We start from the raw sequence: 19799 nt of genomic DNA on the forward strand, positions 1-19799 counted from the left end.
ATTTAATTACCTATATTTATCGAATAGCGCAAATACTTACAAAACAATGTCCGTATATTTGGAGTAATTAAAAATAAATTGAACGTACAAACTTAGAACAGAGTAATTATTTTTTTTCTTACCTAACTTAAATGATGTTTATATATGTATTTAAATTAACTAACTCATTACAATTTTATTTTTATGCTTTTTTTTTTTAATAAAAGAATATTTTGATCTAAGTATAATTTGAGGTTAAGTACTATAGATAAAAAATAAATTATTATAGTAATTACTGCTTACGCTTGAGTTTACTATCTCAGGAAATGATTGCGATGTAGGTTTTTAAATGTATAATTTCATCCAAACTATAACTTTATAAAAATATTAAGATACAATATCACATGACTACCTAAGAATATATTATAATGCACTTGTTTGCTAAATTGGTCCTAAAAATTGCATTAAATATTAATAAATCAGACATAAGCATTCTTTACCGTATGGTAAATGTTAATAATTAACGTTTTATTGTACATAAATAATAATAAGCATTTGTATTGGTGTATAAAAGAGGACGCGACAAGTTAATTTGATATAATATAAGTTACGAGTAGCTTATAAAAGATTTCTCAAAAGATTTTATAGGTAGATTTTAAGGTCGAAGAAAGTATTTATTTTATTTGATCTGATTCTATGTTCATGCATTTATATCCCAAGGGAAATGATATCGTAGTGTTTATTTGTACAGGCCTTAAATTTTAGTAAATATAATTGAATTTCGGATACTGATAAATGTAAAATTAAACAATACCGTTTAAGCTAAATCACAGGGAGAATAAAGGTGTAAATGTTATTCGCAATTTGATTCAATAGACCGGCTCAGAAGATTGGAATAATCGATATAGTTCACCGCGTGAACTTTCGGTGTAGATGCCAATGCCGGTAACACTTATTGTAATTTTAAATGTGCTTGTAAGGTTCTATTCGCACCGTGCAACTTGTTTTCTTATACATATTACAGCTGATTTGCTACGTATTTAGTCGGCTAACACGCTCGGAGAGCAAGCACTTTTTTGATGTTTATTTATAAAACATTTATATTTTATTGTTGCCAGCATTTAAATTATAATCTATTTTCAAATCTTTTGGTTTTCCTTATAGTTGCAATATTTGTGTAATAAATTGTTTGTTAGCTTGGAATAAAGTAAATGTGGACTGGCGTCTTGGGTCGGCTTCGCGCTGCTAGAATAAAGGTTTTTGACGTTGCGTGTGGGACGACATTATTAATCCAGTCGTATCCAGCCGTTATCAGCCACCGCTAATAGGTACATCGTACCGTGAGTCCTAAGTCATTTTTCTATATATTTTTTAAAGTATTTAATGAAGGACTATTCCTAATTCTGATATTTGAAGATAATTATTGAATTAAATACGGAAAGCATTTAAAAATTCTTTAGGTATTTAATGAGAAGTTAAACTAAAGTCATTATAAAGTTCCTCCTATTTCACTAATTAATACTTTTACAAAAGGTATGCAACTATAAAAGGTTATCCAGTAATTTGTCATTATACCTATTGACAGGATGCAGTTCAAATAAAGACATGTAAGTCGGTTTTATTAAGCTTAGCATTTCTTTAGAATGACAATAGTTAAAAAACGAATGGATGACATATCAAAAGGTTTTTTTTAAATAAAGTGTTGTGTAATTAGCATTTTATGCCAGAGACAATTAAAATTATTTTTACTCACTAATTTATGCAATGATCGCTTAATGGTATATCAATTTTAAAATCCAGTTTATTTATTAGAAACAGTTTACAAAATATTTTATAATAGAAACATTAATTGTATTTAGATAGATTACGATTATCTGTACGCGTCTTCTATATACGAATAAATAGGTAGTTAGCTATTTTTCCTCCTACCTATATTTTTTATCACAAGTTTTTTAAATAGTCTCTTCGAAATATCAATTAATATAATTCCACGAAGTGTTCGATAATAGACGGAAGAGTAAGTTTCAAAGCGCTATTGTAATTTAATTGAAAATGATAGTCATAAATTAAAATGTATTGTGGTCTGGTGTCGAGTAAAAAACCGTTGAAAAAATATCAAATACTTAAAAATGAATTATATAAGTACATATCATGTTAAATATGTGTAGGTACTGTATTCAAAACTAGATTTTACAATGCCAATAGATTTCAGCCGTGCATATTATTAAAAAGTCTTTGAATAGGATTCATAAAAATATGATGTATTTTTTTGAATTATTAGGTACAATTTTAAATCGTTTTCCCTTACGTATAGCTTTCTCTTATACTAGCTATCACCCAGCGGGAATACAAACTCACAAATCGTAACTCAGACCTTAGACGTTTTTACGTGTTTTTAAGTATCTATATATTTTGATTCTAAATATTATATCAGCATTATTTATACAAATTTTTCTCAATAAAATTATTTTTTAAAGCGTAATGGCATTAAATACTAAAATTGAGATATCGAAAGGTTTAAATCAGATTAACTACGTATAGGTACAGCCGTGAGTTAATTAAAAACTTGATCATATTAAAAATAGTAAACTAACAATAGTTTTTATTATAGTTAGTTTTTGTTAAAATTGTTCTTGTTATGTTTTCGATATTAACTCCCGGTTGACGTTGAATAGAACGTTTTTTTTTCATTTTTAATGTTTTTCTTCCGACGGTACCAGGTGTAGTAACGTGAGGTCAGGCAATGGTCTTAAAACTCTTAATAAACGGATAAACATTTTAATTACTATCGAGTTGAAAAATATCTTTTATTTTGAACTTTTATTGATTTTAATTCGTGTAGCGATAAGTTTGAAAAATAATAACGATAAATAAAATAAATTATAGCGTTTAATACTTTGATGTCGAGGTTATATTGTTAGTTAGTGTTGTTCGTATAGAGTTATATGTATACCTATAATTTTTTATCCGTTTCATTATTATATTTATACATTAATTATCATATAAAGTAGGCATAAAATATCTCAGTGGTGCCTTGTGTGGTTGTCTAGTAGACTACAGTGCCTTGCTTATAATATGGTAGTAGATCGGGTAAAAAAGTTTAACACCGGAGTTAAAAAGGAGTTATTGAGGTAGTAGAGTGATATATTGGAATAGATCAGCCGCTCCAAGTTCCAGGTACTGAAACAGTTAACTACAATTTCCAGCGAAAAATTAAATGTTTTAAGAAATATATGATTGGTGGGTTTAAAGCTTCAACGAATCAAAAATACCGAAAGTACTTCAATCTATTAATAATGAATCTCGATCTGAACTCTGATAAAAGTCCGGTTGATTTCATTTGCTATGGTTGGTCCTATGCCTGATCTTTCTCTAGTTGAGTCCGGTTGCTGGCCTTTCAGATTATAAGTGTATATACATCTGTCCGCATAAATGCAGTTAAGTCTTTGACATTGGTCGCCGTGATGAATTTGACATCAAATATATATACTGTTACATAATATGTTATATATAATAATTCTTAACATGTAAAAGTGTTTACAAATAAAGGCATATTTTACGTATTTCAACCCGTTAACAAGATAATATATATGTTTAATTTACTTATTAAAAAAATCCGGTTGATATATTCGAAATACATTTCACTTACGATCACCAGAATTATCTACGCAGCGTAATTCCTAAGCGTCTCAATAAAAAGATCAGTTAGCGAGGTTAGTGTAATTCGTTAGCTATAGTATTAACTATAGTTTAATCTGGACATTAGGAAGTTCAAATCGATACTACAAGACGGCAATATTTTAAATAATTAAATTTTATGTTTTGGTACTAACGAGTAATGTGTGTGTTATATTAAAAGGCAAAATAAACATCACTTGAGTTTTAATTGATATATCGTCGACAGATATTGGTAGTAAAAATATAATGACAAAATATTTATTAATATTATAAAGTTAATTGTAGTCAATTCAATGAGTAATAGAACATTTAAATACAAACGCGGCGCCGTCATAAATAACCTATATTTTATTGATAAGAGACCCGCATGGTCACTTTCAGAAACTTACGAAAAATGTTATTTTATCAAGCATAAATAATCTTTTTATGACGAGAAGCGTAGGTAAAGGCTCAAGGATTTATAAGCAATAAATATTTTACGACATGAATTAATATTCCGATCGTTTTCCGTGACGTTGTTTTTATGAGTTATCATTTTTGTGGCGACGATGGACCGCGACGCAAACGCAGCTTCACTTGCTTGAAATATTGGTCGAACTGATTATAAAACCTGAATTGCCATAAAAATAAGAGATATCCTTTTAACAACCTTCATGTATTGTATAAAATATTGAATTAATTATTTAAGTGGATCTCGAGTTGCTTTATTCTTCAAATATTTGATTATAAGTAGACAGGGCTCACATTGTTCGGATTTCTTTTACAATACCGCCCGTTGCGTCGTATGGTTTCAAAACGTTCAGAAATGCTTTGGATCAGCTGTCACGTGACATGTCAAGTTGAACGATGTATAAAGATCCATAAATATAACGGAGTCGATTTTATAACAATATTTATTAAGTTTAATATTAAGTAGTTCATATATATTCTCGATAAAGCGAAGCGAAGAAACAAAAGCACGCGATGGTTATAAGGCAGAGGAACTTATAACCTCAAAGTAAAAGAACTCCTCTCTCGTTAAGAAGAAGGAATCGGAGGTAATTGCAACGTGTTGCTTCTCTACTAGTTATTTTACAAGCGTTTTAGTTTTTTTCGATGCATGCATAAGAATATAAGCTTCATCGTGGTTGCTCGGAATGTAACGCGCAACCCACGGTCCATGTCTATTACCTATTGTTTGCTTATTTAATCTAATTGATTCAAAGAGCTTTAAATGAATTATTTTAGATTATATATTCACTATCCGTAAGTCGTGATATTATAATTAAGAAAGCAATGGTGAACTGTTTGACACGATTTCTTGCGAGATATATTTTGCAGGCCAGAGAGTGATACAATTTTTTTATCTGTACGTATATATGAGTGTGTGTCAGTTCCTTAATCTCAGGATCTTTGCCCGATTTGAACAAATATTTTTGCATTAGATAGCCCATTTATTGAAAAGTATATCATCATGCCATAACCCACGGGGGTTAGTAGGTATGCTATAAATATAAAATATTAGATTTTAAAATATTTACTTATAAAATTATAATTTCGCATTTGTAAATTCTATGGAAACGTAATCGGGAATTATTTTGTTATGACCAAGCATTACAATATATCGTCTAAATAATATCCAATTTTAACAAACAATGCTTCGTAGCAAATTCTCTTAAGTTGTATTTCTCCTTGCGTCAAATATGCCTGCATCGGCGGTAAATCAGCGAAAGCCGTGCGATGTGAGCATCGAGTAGTTTGTTACTTAAGACTTAAATAGACATTTAAGAAAGTCGTTTAAAGGACTTATCCGCCATTTAAGGTTAATGCTAGGAATATGTAGACAGGGGGAACAGAGACAGCTAAGATACATAAACATTCATATATAAAAAACTTAATTTTGCTTATACCTGCTTTCCAAGAATCAAGTATTTATAATATGCATGTAGAAATATCTAAGCATGTCGCTAATTAAATTACCTAAGGATTTATATTTATAAAATGAAAATATAAAATGAGAAACGTGTCGAAGAAATTGTTGGTGACTTAAGTTTGACTGTTCGGATATATTCTAAGCTTATATCGGTTTTTATAACTGATATATCTGTATTTCGTATATGTATATATATTATTTGTTGCGTTATTATCCAATCTAAGTAGATATTATTAGAGTTTCTAAATTTTCAAGTATCTAATTCATCAGGAAATTATTAAAAAACAATTATAAACCTTTTTTTTAAGTATATTAGAACCTTTACGAATATTCGAATATGGCATAAAATAAACCTTTGTATAGTATTAAACAGTATAAAAAAGATAAGTAATTAGTTAATACGTACATGTAATGTACATATTTTTAAATAAATTAAAAAAATATTTTTAATGAAATGATTACATTAATTATATTTGCATATAATTTATATAATTTGTTATATAACGATTTAGTGTACGTAATCTTTTCTAGCCAAATTGTCAGAACGCGCAGAGAAAGACAACTGCTAAAACTTATGCGAACTAGAAGCGTCAACTAGGGACTTGTAATTACAGTCTGCAAAATTAATGTACAGAAACTTAGATGAAATGAAACCAGAACATAAAGTTCTTCACTCTACAAGCAACTTGCTTTTCGATGTCTCGTAAACTTGCGAGGGTCACGATGAACCAAACGAGTTGAAAGTTGACTTCAGTGTTTTAATATATTATTTGATTATTATAGTATAGGTTTACGTATTTTATTTTCTGTTTCTAAGTAATCTATATGTTATAAGGTATTGAATAATTGTTTAAAATTAGTAAAAATGTTGTAAAAGCGTAGATGTGTCGCTATTTGTGTAACAATAAAATATAAACTGGCAACGAGCCAGAAACATTCGATCGGAGCTCATACTAAGGAGCAAGACTGCTACACTGTTATCATTATACCGGCCAAATACATACTCATTATAAAATATAGTCATATTAAAGAATAAATTGTTTATGAAAATGTTCAAACCTTTGTCGAGAAGCCTCTATCACAGACGGTACACTTGAAAGGGCGTTCTTTGGTGTGGCTGCGATAGTGGATCTCCAACGCGGAGTTGCAGGCGAACGTCTTGTAGCAGATGGTACACGTTGTGTTGCCACGCACTGCATACAAATAAATCGACTGTTCATTGCTACTATTAAAGTCCGAACATAAATACATTTAGTATTTTCAATGTTTAGGTAAATTCCAGGGAATAACTAATTTATTGCATATATCTAGCGCCCGGTATGAGGGGTATTATTAGATTAAAAAGTATTAGGAAATCATGAGGGAGGGGAAAAGCGGACGACCGGGGCGGACGTATATATAAGATCCCGCTATCGCATACCTGCGGGAGGGAAAGCAAGTCCTAGTGGGCTGAAGGGTGATCCACCGAGAGCACCGAGCGCAGCAAGGGGCGTAGGTGGTGAAGGCAGCGGCGAATGTTGTGGCAGCCGTGGCGGCGTCGACAGCACCGACGGTGATGGCGACGGTGGTGAGGCTCGCGCACTCCGCCCGCTCTCCGAACCTGTCGCCGATGGGAGGGAAGCCGTTGTGGTGATGGTTTTTACTTCGCATTCGGACGCCGAGGCGCAGACGGAGAGCGGCGAAGTTCGACGATCTTTTATATCTGGGTCGTCGTCGAACTCCCGAGAAGCGGGCTCGCGCTCGTCCCGGCCGCTCTCATCGTCGGTTCCGCGGGAGTCCGCCCTTCGGTCGCCGGGAGTGGACGGGGTGGGGAATATTGGCGGAGGGATGGTGTGGTAAGAATTGAAGTCAGTAATTTCTGACACATTGGTAAAAGTCTGACTATTGCTCGTTTCACAAAGTTGGTTTTGATCGTAAGGTAGAGTGCATCGTTCGCCCGTGTGAAGGCGGATATGTTGATGTAACATCGATATTTCTGCAAATTTCTTATGGCATACAGGACATTGGTGTAATAATTGCGAGGGAGGTTTTATACGATGGACACCCATATGAGTTTTTAAATTGCCCTTCGTAGTAAAGGCACGACCGCACAATTTACACCTGAATGGTCTTTCCCCGGTGTGAGTTCGGTAGTGCATCTGTAAAGCACTTTTACAAGATAAGACGCGATGACATACAATACACTCGTTGGGATCAGTAACTTTGTTATCAATATTATCTACTAACTGTTGTAATTTTGACGTTTCTGAAGTTTTAGTAATTTCAATTAAACTCTCCCAGGAGTTGTCGTTACTTCCAGGACGCGGTAAAAGTGAATTATAAAATATAGGGTCACGAGTTATGTCACTGTCAATTATGCTGTTGGGATTACTTTGGAAAGGTGTAAGACATCCAGATGAGACGCTGCTTGGTGGGGAATTTGGAAATAGTGGATATGAAGGAAAAGTACGTAGTCCCGTTGCTATTGAAATTGGTCCAGATATCGATGAATTCTTACTTGATAAATTCTCCGGTTGATCTGGATCAGGCTTGACGTGCGGACTTTCTCTGCCAATTTGATCTTCGTTGCTGTATTTTGAGTCCATGCTGCAGTCGTCATACGGAGATGTTGAGGGGTATCGGTCTTGTTCAGCGTCTTGCCCTCCATCATTTTCTTCGGGTTCCCGCTTAGGCGATATATGATCAGTCTCTTCAAAACTAGAATCTCGTTGACTTTCTTCATCCTGTGGTTCAGATTTAAACATTTCTGACGAAGGTCGAGGCGGGCTCGGAATTGAAGGTTTGCTAAGGTCAGCCGGAACGTCTTGTTCTTCTCGCATGCCAAATAGTGGATGATGTGGTAGTGGTTTATCACCAAGTGGGCGAGGTGGCAGTAAGTCATGGTGTGGCGGCCTGTATAAAGGCAAGTTTGGAGGAAAAGGAGCTGGCGCACCCGGAGGGAACTGTAGTGGATGAGGAGGCATTCCTGGAATCGGTCCCGGTGATAATTGTGCTAAGAGTGGTGGGTGATATTTGTCCAAATGTTCGGGTACTGGATTAGGATTCATCTTGACGTGAGGAAATTTCGCAGTATGCCTTTGGAAATGTACCTTGAGATTTCCTTTAGTCGTAAATCGAGAACCACAAACGTTGCACTTAAAAGGTCTCTCTCCTGTGTGAGAACGAATATGGATTTGAAGTGCAGAGTCACTACCAAAAACTTTTCCACAGTATCGACAGCGATGTTTAAAGAAAGGTTCGTTGCGGCCCCCACTTTTTCCATCGTATGGTGACATTTTTCCTGATTTTCGGAAGGCTAGTTCATCGGCAAGATTGTTAGCTAGAAGACCTTGTGACGCATTGTCGAGTACTTCTTGTGCTCGTTTTTGAAGCATTTCTAGTGTATTTGGTTCATTAAGGGACGGTGGAGGATCGTTATTAGTGATGATCGAAGATGCTAACGAGGAAGATATAGAACTATAAGGTGGGTGTGACATCATAGGTGGTGATGAGGTCGGAATTTTCGGAATAGATAGAGGCTCTGATTTAGGCGTAAGATGTGTATGAGTTGAGGGCAAGTTTTGGCTAGTTGGAGGAGCAGGTTCGACAGGAGAGGGCTCCCGTGGCGGACGCGGCGGTGACGGAGATCGGGCCGGTGTTGAAGGCGCATTTTGTTCCGGTTCACACGGTGGCGGACTGGCAGGTTGATCGTCTTTTCTTCGAGTTAATGATAATTGATTTTGAAGTTGGCGTATTAACTGCAGCTGAAATACTTGCTGGTGTTGCAGAGTAAACAATGTGCTTTGTAGAACGGCGAGTTCATGTAAAGCGGCTTCATTGTTAGCATTATTAGCCATTGCGGTTGCAGCAAATTGCGCCACGGCAACTTTTGTATTTTGTAAAGCTTCTAAGGTTACGTGACCTGCCACGGGAAAGGGAAGACCCACCGGAGGCACGTCAGCTTCAGGTACTTCTGCCTCACCATCGTCGAGGCTATTATTATTTTCTGCATCTTGTCGATGCCTTCTTACTTGTTCTAATCGCTTATTAGGTCCATCCATTTCTTCATCTCCTGATACAACCATATCCTCAGGGTCGGAGTGCATCCTCTCTTCACCCATTTGCATGGCTTTCTCATCGCAAACTCTCTTGTGATACAAAAAATCGTGTAGATTTTCGAATTGTTCTTGACATCGAGGGCACATATGTGCCTCGGGTCGTCCACGTGCTTCATCGTGTAGAGCATGGCCAATATCCTCTTCCGAACAGGATCCCGAACTTTCACCTAGAACAAAATATTCTCTTGTTAGTATACAATAGATGGTAAACCAAAACTACGTAAGTATATTTTGCCAATTTCGAATTTAGTTTCTTTAATTTAAAGGTAACAGTTTACAATAATTGTATAACATTCAGATAACTCATTTAGGAAAAGTAAAAGAAAAATCAAAATGTAACTGAATAAAAAAATAAATAACTGAATGATAACAGACATCGACGGGAAAATGGACGTTGTTTTAAAGCTTTAAATGTTCAAATATACTTTTACGGTTTAGAATTGTATAACATACAATTGGTGCTACAAATATTAAGACATTAAAATAATTAAATTTTGAAAGCGGCAGTGATTAAAATACACACACAACGTGACTAAACTTATTTGGTTCATGGCATTTTTATGTGAAATAAAATTTAATGGTAAAGTTATTATCTGCTGTTTTAGAAAATATAAAACATTGGATATAAATTAAACAATAAAAAAACTTTTAGATACCAAAATATGTTAAAAATTATCGTTAAATTAGATACAATATGTAGGTAACATTGTAGTTATAATAGTATTATAGCCTTGTGTATTATTATTATCATCTGAAAACTAGTCCGCATACGTTCGCACTGCTAATGTATGCTGCTAATTCTGTAAAGACATGTATTTTTAATTCAATTTATTTAAAATAGACTATTTCATTAAGAAATGATATGCAATTAAATAACTCAATTAATATGTCAAAAAAAGGATACATTAAAACAGCGATGTTATTTTAAAGTTATACCTACTCATCACTAGATGTCGCTGATCTATGTGTTTTGACTTAAAATCATTTTATTAAATTAAAATATCAGCAGTTCTACAGCACAAATAATTTGATTGTTTTAGGAATATAACTTATTTTTTAATTTCGTTTATTATCGTTTAATTTTGAATATTGAGCATTTATTTAAAATTTTCTATTTAATATATTAAACGGAATCAAATTATTTTTAAGTTAAATGAGCTTGGTCTTAGTAGAGTATATAGTTAAGTATGAATAGATTTTTACGAGAAATTTTAACAAGTCGTTAAGCACTTAAAATAATCTACTTTTAACTATTAAGTCTTATGTACTTCAATACACACTGAAAAATATAACTGTTTAATTAATACGTGCATATGTAAATACTTATATTATTTTTTAATGGTAAATTCCACTCAAAACGTATTAATTATACATAATTTTAACAATAGGTACCTGAAATTATAAGGTGTTGGTAACATGTTAGTTTATGAAAATAATTATTTATCAGCTTATGAATACCATTTGACTTATAAATATAAAATGGTGCTATCGGAAAATTTTAATTTTTATATTCAGAAATAATTTTACCCATAATAAGTATAAAAATATTTCAAGTCAAATATTTTGTAACTGTTGATAAAGAAGATATGTGTTAATTTTTTAAAATTATCATCCCACGTGCCTTTTTACTTCGAAAATGAAACTTCAACCTCTTTACTCCTTTTTGTTCGAAATATAAATGTTTTTTTTTTTTTTACAGGAGCGAAACCACTGTTACAAAATGTATGCAAATAAAATGTAAGTAAAATTATCCAATATGATGATTAAAGAAAATAATTAAATATTTATTTGCCTAAAGAAATCGACCAATTAAATAAATCTTGTAAAAAGACTAAATATTCATCAACTTAGGTCGAATACCTACTTCTACTACATTGTTATATTGTATCGGAATCATTGTCATAAGAGAAACTATCAACTTTTTGATACGATTACGATTTTTGGAGGATTTTTTAGTATTTCAACGTTTAGTAGTTAAAACTTCAAGTAAACATAATATTTAAGAAAATCAATAAAAAATAGCTAAGAATTAAGTTAATATATGTTTTTATGCAAAACCAGAAAACTATTTTATTTATTACATATTTACCAAATTTTTGCTTTGATCATTTTAATGAATGAATTAAAAATTTAAAAAGATTCTGTTTTATTGATATTACTAAGTCCATATAAGATATCTTTAAATTTAAATAAAAATTAAATGATTATTTACGAATTTGTGTCGATGGTAAGATATTTTCGTAGGTGCTCATTGGCCGTAGTCATGTCAAGCGTTTAGCCTCATTATAGATTGCACCTCCACCGATAGTATGTTGGCATAATTAGTCAAACGAAGAAAAAACATGCTGACTATTTTATTACCTAGTTGAGTTACAGAAATATTTATAAGTATACCTACAGAAGCAATGATTTGCATTCGTAAATCTTTATTAATATTAATTAACAAAAAATACATCAATGTCAAAAGTCCACACGATGACGGATTGTTTTATGATTTTTTTATATATTAGAGTCTATAGTTGCAGTTTTTATTATTACCTGTAATAGAATCAAAGATCAAATGACCAAAGATACACTTAGATATATTTTATACGTAATCAAAGATATAATTATTTAAGTATTACTAATATAAGTAGATATATGTGTATTTAATGATAATAATTGGAACAGAGAACGAAAAATATCCTTACAAACCATTATTATGTTAAAATAAGCGTTAATTAACTTCAAGCTATGTTCTCTTAAATAAGTATATTTTAAGTTGTGTTTTAAATTTTCGATAAATATATTATAAAAGTGTAAATAGGTAAACAGAAATACCTACTTTAGATTAGATACTAAATATATCTTTGTGTTGATGTAGAAATCCACTAACCTACGGCTTGTATTTTCTAATAAATCTTTCTTATGATTGTTCTTAACAATTTTAAACTGGCTCATCGTTATTTGGTCCGTCAAACACTAACATTGAATGAGTTATATCAGTGTGTAGGTATATAAATACATTTATTTAATGATTATAACGCTGTATGAAATCAATATTGATTACGACACCAATGACCATTTAGACTACTAGACTCGGATAACTTAACTAATCTAGAAACACCTTTTACGATGCTTGGTTTATGCAAAAAAGTAGTCGTCTTATGTAAATCACAAGTAAATCTATCAGGCACAATTTTTTATCATTGAATACATAAGGTTAACTATTTTAAATTATTTCTCGTACTAAATATTTTAATTAGAGATATCATTTGATATGTTATTATTGGTTTACATATTATAATCTCATTCATTTACAAATTTTCTGTTAGAATGTTTTGTACAACATAGTATTTTGTATTAGTATTGAATCGAATTGTGTAGAATGAACCATCTAATCTTAGCGTAAGTTCAGATTAGACTTATAATCAAACGTCTATCTATTCGCTTACAAAGACCGTTAAATTATTATTGGGATGCAATAATTTTCATGAGTGATGATTGTGCTTATTTGATGTCATTAGTAGCGACTTAAAGTAAAGACATTAAAAATATATAAATTAAACTATAATTGTTAAGTTTATTTAATTGAAACGCCGATAATTCAACGTGGAGGGGCGTGTCTTCATGAATGAATAAATCTATACATCGAAACATTGATTAGCGGGCGTTTAACATTGATATCTCTCTTTCTGTCACTATTGCTTTGACACTCGAAAGAAGAAGACAGCATTGTTTAACTAATCACTCCCTGAATAACATTTATCGGTGAAGCCGTAAATCTTTATTTAATAATAGCCTCGCACTTGTTTATTGATCGTCAAAAATCTACACTGATTCGGAATGAAAAACATCGGACCTGAGAAAAACCGGCGAAAGACACTCAGCACATTTTATTCTTCTTAAAGAATAATAACGGTTTACAATAAGCTTGATAAAATATTTTAATTTTAAATGGTTTAAAGGCGATCATTTCCGCGGAAAGACTTAAGATATTTTAATAGCAAGCTTTTGTCACGCAGACATTAAGGAAACATAATGAAACAAAATTAAATTTAGTTTTCACATAAAATCGAAAACTTCATTTTTCTATATAATGTTGTCAATATTATGAAAAAAAAAATGTTTTAAACAATAACGTATTTTAGCGTTAAAGATCCTTTGATAACTTAATACTGAAAGCCACAGAGTGGTTCGGTTATATAAACATAGGCGGAACGATTTAACACACGTAAACGACCGCAAAACAAGCCTTTAATAAAAATACAATTGCATATTTGGCTCCTATAATGTACTTGTTTGAAGATGATTTGATCTCATTGATTCAACCAATACAAAAATACATTCTATGTAATGAATTATAAGATGAAGAAATGTATACATAAGCAAAAGTTAAGTATGTTTGTGTCGCTGATATTGATAATTTAATTTTTAATCTAAAACTTTAAATATTGATTAGTTTACATGTTGCCTTTTGGTTATATGTATATTAATTAAAAATACATAAATTTATTTTGGTTGCAAGGTTTGTCTTGCTTTGTATCGTTAAGATTCTAAATAATATTAACAACAATTGAATAATTAATGTTAAACTATATAACTTTGAATAATTACGTCAGCGTTACTCAAAAGAAAGAATAATTAACTAAATAATAAATAATAGGAACGAATGTCATAGCAGTGCGTTCGCGACATTTTTCATTTTTTTGTCATAGCTATATTGATTTAATTGATCTATGAGAACTGTTTTGTTTTTCCGAAAAGCTTAGAAACTTTGTTAGGATCTATATATTAAAATGAATATCTTTATCTTCGATAACCATAGTGGTCTAAGAGTCGATAATTATTACAATAAAATGTAATGCCTTTTTTTAAGAAGGATAAGTTATATTGTTGCGGTGCAGAGTGTCATCAAATGCACAGGTGTTTCCTACGTTATAATTGCTCACAGATAATATATTAATCAAGTAGGTAGGTACCTAAACAGAATGCTATTTAAAATAAATTTAATTTACCGACTCGGTTGTTTTATTATTATATACATATTTAATAGTTGTTTACGAAATAACTGACGTACCTACTACTGCTATACTGCTTATAAGAATTTCGTTCAAGTGAACTATAAAAAATTTTTTTTTCTCGTGGAATGTTTTTATCGCGGACGTTTTCAATCAAACATTACGAAAGAAAATATTCTAAGTATTTAATATCTATATGTATTTTGAAATTTAATTGTTTATTAAACGTATTTATGTTTATCGCTGAAAACGAATCAAAATTTTACTTCATATGTCAAATGCTTCTATCAACTAAGTCATTATTAGCATTACATTTTATAAATTGGTATAGATGACATTTATAAGCATTTCACAATATTTGTAAGGACGTAAATGCATTTAAAGATAAGCGGTAACATTAAAAATAAACGAATATATCTTTCAATAGTTATTACGAAAAAAAATAACGTATTTATAAATAATATTTGAGTGTCTCGTATTTACAATGGGTTGTTTATTAAAAATTCATGTTACCTATTATCAAGTAAGTATATTATATTCAATGTGACTGAAATCTATTTAACCTTTGGTATTGGGGCATCACTAATCATCCATTGTTACAATTCATAAGTTGTGGATAGGTAAAAATACTTATCAGTTTTACCTTTTCTATTTATTTTAAAATCGATTTTTTAGTAACGACTGCGACATATTTTTCCACTTAATTACATGTTAACTTTATTGGGTTAAAGTTATTTCCATATATTAAATAGATTCTTGAATTTTCTTTAATCAATTTCGGTGTTATAGCGTTCGTGATGATTTATAAAGAATATTTTTATTCGATTACATTTCATTTGATTTATACAAATTTAAATGGTGCAATGATTTAAATGGCTGCAATATATGTGTTTTTTTTTCTAGTTAAGTGATAACATACATACATATAATGTTTTGTTATAAAACTACAGAGAATATAATGCATAGATAAAACTTACGGAGGTTTATAAGAGTTGTACTTTGATTGTAAGCTTGTGTAGAATTACCTCTGTGTTCGTCTGTTTGTCTGTGTGTTTAGGTACTTAAATTTGTATGGGTTAAGTTGAGCAAAAGTTATAAAAAATATCCATTAAACGCAAATTAGTTAAATAGAATATCAATAAGATTTTGTACAAATTTATAAGAAGCAAACTCCGTGTAATCGTTGATAGAGTCAAGTTACATTTCAATTACTTCGGCTGTCTATATTTTACTTATGAAAATAAAAAACAATATACTATAAAATTGTTTTTTTTTTTATAATACATATACAGTACATATTTTATAATTTATAATAAAAGTGCACTAATGATGGTCGGTAAATAATTCAATAAAAAGCACGAAGACCACCGTGGTCTTATACTTATAGTCTCGATACAAACCACTATAGAGTTGGTGATATGTTATTTAAATGTTAATATAAAAGTATTTAGAAATATAAGTAAATACAAGCCTAAATTTATTAATCTTTATTAAATTTTCAATCTGTTGACATTAATACGTTAACAGCGTTGATTTTCCAACTTTCACCGCCGAACGTAGAGACAGCGTTACGTTATCTTTATGTTACTATATGTACCTACCTAAAAACATTTCGATGTCGCATTTAAAAGTAAAATTTCAAATATTACGATTGTTAAATGCCCTTTTCGAAGTAGCGGTTCGAATGTTTACATCGAATGCAAACAGAAAGTGAACGTTGACAACAAAACATTCATAATAATCCGGGATTATCTTGCGGTAAGGGCTTAAATGTCTCATTTGTTGCGAGATACCGGTGCGGTTAATGCTTAGTTTGTAAGATGGAGGATTAGAGGTGTCTATTTGTCGCAATTTGGCTTTGAGCTTTGTTCGGCGAGCGGAGTGCGGCCGTATCAAAAGCTCCAGCCCGTTCCGCCCGCGTCGACGCGCGTTTACGCAGAAATACATAAAAACTGCCATTGCGTTAATCCCGGACGAGCAAGCCGCCGATAAATATTCAATACCATGCGATATTTAATTTTAAATCGGTAGCAAAAATATTCAATGTGCTCAGTCGGACATACAAAAATTTCGAAAATAAACACTCAACAGTAATAATATCTACATATCAATTTCAACATTTTTATAGTTTTATGATTTTGTAATGGAAAATTAATTTATTTCTTTAAAACAAAATATATATCATAAAGTATGAATTGTATGTTTTTAAATAAGTAGCTAAATAAATTAACTTAATTGCTAAACGAATGAACGTGGTTTAGAATTTGAAATGGAAGATAATTAATCTACTTTCGGAAAGTATATTATTTATATTATAAATACATAAAACTCAGTGCGAATTATTATTCATCATTCAAGGCAAATGAACGCGAATAATCAAAGGCTTCATATTTCATTTTAATACGAAATAGAACCGGCTTCCGAACGAGTTCTATAACATTACAATCGGACAAACAAAGTCTGATTGCTTAAGTATATTTCATACAGAATATGATTAGGCAGGTCGTTTCAATCGTTAGTAGATAAAACATTTCTTAATAATTTATAGAACGCTCATAAAACAGTGTAGCCGTTAGATTAATAAAGTTTGACGGCCTGTCATTCTACTAATATAGAGCCACTTAAAAGCTTTTAAAATAATATGTTACTTAACCGTCGCTTGCGTTAAACTGAGCTTTATATATATAATAGAAGAGCTTAAAATAGTCTGTTTGTTTACATTCATAGTATTTTTTTCGATATTTAAATCAATGTTAAGTAAATACAAGACTTTTGTTGTGTGTTTTATATTTACAATAAATTTGGTTTCGTGACAGAACAAATGAAAGTAATAAGTTTTATTATAAATTGCCTTAAGAGAACATTTATATATGAAGTATGTGTTTTCGAAGGGAAAGACCTCGAAGTATCTTTATCATCCTCAATATATGAAGGTTACAAGAATATATCAAGTCCATGAATAATTAATTGATAGGAATTCCAATGTTAAGTGCACTTTTATGTTTATTAACAATTAAACGTGATAATATTAAACAAGGAATCCGTCTACAAAAACCCAAATATGTTTTTGATAACGAACAAAAAAATAATTATAGAAATGATTTTTAAACTTTCATTACACAAACTTTTAAGTCAATATTAAAAATGTTATAAGATAGTTACTTTTAGTTCACGATAAAATAATATCTGTATGTATTTTCATTTTAATGCAATATATATCAAATGGTTGGCACAGTTATTATCAAGTTCATTCAAGTCACTAAACTGCAAAGTTGAATATGAAACTTGTAACAAATCAAATACGATTTGTTTCCAATTGATATATCCTTGTTTTGTCTGTTTTATTAATCTTTTAGAAGTTATAAAGGAGACACATTTTTTTAATATTTTAGCTCCGTTTGTGCAAGCCTAGATCACAGGTGAACCGTCCCTACGTGTAAGCACACTACACCTACCTACCGCCACATTTCCACATAAAGCTCAGGGTTGTGTTGTGTATCACTGCACTGTTTACTCACCGCGTTGAGAGCGAATTTTAGTGCTCACTTTTTTATTAATGCCAAATTTAATTTGGGTTATCCGAATCATTTCCGCGTCGGTTAAACTAAAACATTTCTATCATCACGTCGGCGATCCCGACTCCATCTGATCGCACACTCTACAACGACGTCGCCGAGTGGGATGTGCTGTGGAAGTTTGTCGTAGAGGAATAGTAAGTACCGATGGAGACGCGTCGGACGCAGGCGGGCTTCACGCGCGGCATGATGAGTCGCGCTGGCGGCTCAGGGCCGGCGCATGGCAAGGGCGGCGTCGCGGCGGCCGAGCGCTCGCCCTCGGCGTCGACTGTTCAGCGGTCGGGGTTCACTCGCGCGGAGCCTTTACTCGGCTCGTTCGACTTGCGGACTCGGAGAGCGGAGCGTACACAGAGTGCGGCCGGCCGCACTTCTCGCCATCTGAAGCGGGACTGAGCGCGAGGCGGCGGCGGGCGGCGGGCGGCCGCGCGCGCGCGCACCAGGTATACGGTTATGACAGGGAGGCGGGGCCGCGCTCGGCTCATAAATCAAACTTCGCCCATTCGCACGCGCTGCACGGGACCCCCTCTCCATATTCCATATTCGGGGCGGGGCATATTTTCATAATCATAACGCCTCATATTTATAAGTGATATGTGGCCAAGCTCGGCGCCCGGCGCCACGAGGCGGCGGTGGGCGGCACTGACGCCCGCTAGATGGCGGTCGCCACTCGCCCCGTGAAGCCTCCCACATTCGCTAATTGAAGCTACACTTTGTAAGTTATAATCCTTTGTTTGTCAATTGATACATGACTTTTTATTATGAGAAAAAAATATTGTCTTATCAGAACTTTTCTTTGAATGTGTTTTGTTAGTAGCTTATCAATAGTGCTATTCCAACTTTACTTAACTTATGTCTATTTTTATCATTTAGCATGATTTCAATTAAAAGTAGGTGTCTACTGCGTACCATAAGCTATCTCAACATTCGGGCGGTATTAACTAAATCCAAATTGATTTGCTTTCATAGTAATTTCGTATAAAAAAAAAAAAACTTTAATTAAGTTTGATAAATGGGTCTCAAAGTAAAAAATATTTAAATAAAACCGACTTTCCTGCGTGACACCCGGACTCCTCATACCCGCTTTATAATAAAAACGAACCGAATCGAATCCTTCGACATTGACATCCGTAACTAGATGCATTCGATCAACCGATTTAATTTTAAAAACAGCGCGTTCGTTATCAAAAAGCGGAGGCCGGGAGCCGTGTCGAGTGTTTTGTGTGTTTTAAATTAAATAGGAGCGATATACGGCGCGTATGGCCCGGACTCCGGACGCCGGCCGAGACTGATATGAATGTGATCGAAGTAATTTAGCCAAATCTGCCAGTCACCGCGCCCCGCCAGCGAGCTTGCACCGCACGAGACGCCCCGGCGAGCCTTGTCCGGACTAAGCAGCGTTAACGCTTTTTAATATGATCATTTGTAGCTTAGTTGCTGCAATAAAAAAGATGGTAATCGGTTTTACTTTAAATTAGAGAGGTACCTAAGTGTAAAAAAATAAATGTTTAAGTTGGTAATTACCTATTTTTTTTTTATTTAAGTTACTTAATAGAACTTT

At 32.5% G+C, this 19799-nt stretch overlaps 1 protein-coding gene across 6 annotated transcripts in view; it reads right to left on the reverse strand.

Annotated features, from left to right (window-relative positions):
• Positions 1-18629, reverse strand: part of LOC125076953 (homeotic protein spalt-major-like) — a 40732-nt gene extending 22103 nt beyond the window's left edge. For 2 of the 6 annotated variants that reach the window (XM_047688706.1, XM_047688705.1), the window contains exons 1-4: positions 18185-18342; positions 8067-9833; positions 6990-7169; positions 6629-6762 (exon numbers count right to left, since the gene is read on the reverse strand). In XM_047688706.1, the coding sequence (XP_047544662.1) occupies positions 6629-6762; positions 6990-7169; positions 8067-9833; positions 18185-18254 (2151 nt within the window). In that variant the 5' untranslated portion in view covers positions 18255-18342. Of the gene's footprint in view, positions 1-6628; positions 6763-6989; positions 9834-18184; positions 18343-18386 lie in introns of those variants that run through there. The other 4 variants (XR_007120727.1, XM_047688703.1, XM_047688704.1 and 1 more) reach the window with 3 other exon arrangements.
• Positions 18630-19799: the final 1170 nt, after the last annotated feature.

The sequence above is a fragment of the Vanessa atalanta genome, chromosome 3, assembly GCF_905147765.1.
Source record: "Vanessa atalanta chromosome 3, ilVanAtal1.2, whole genome shotgun sequence".
In the NCBI taxonomy this organism is placed as follows: domain Eukaryota; kingdom Metazoa; phylum Arthropoda; class Insecta; order Lepidoptera; family Nymphalidae; genus Vanessa; species Vanessa atalanta.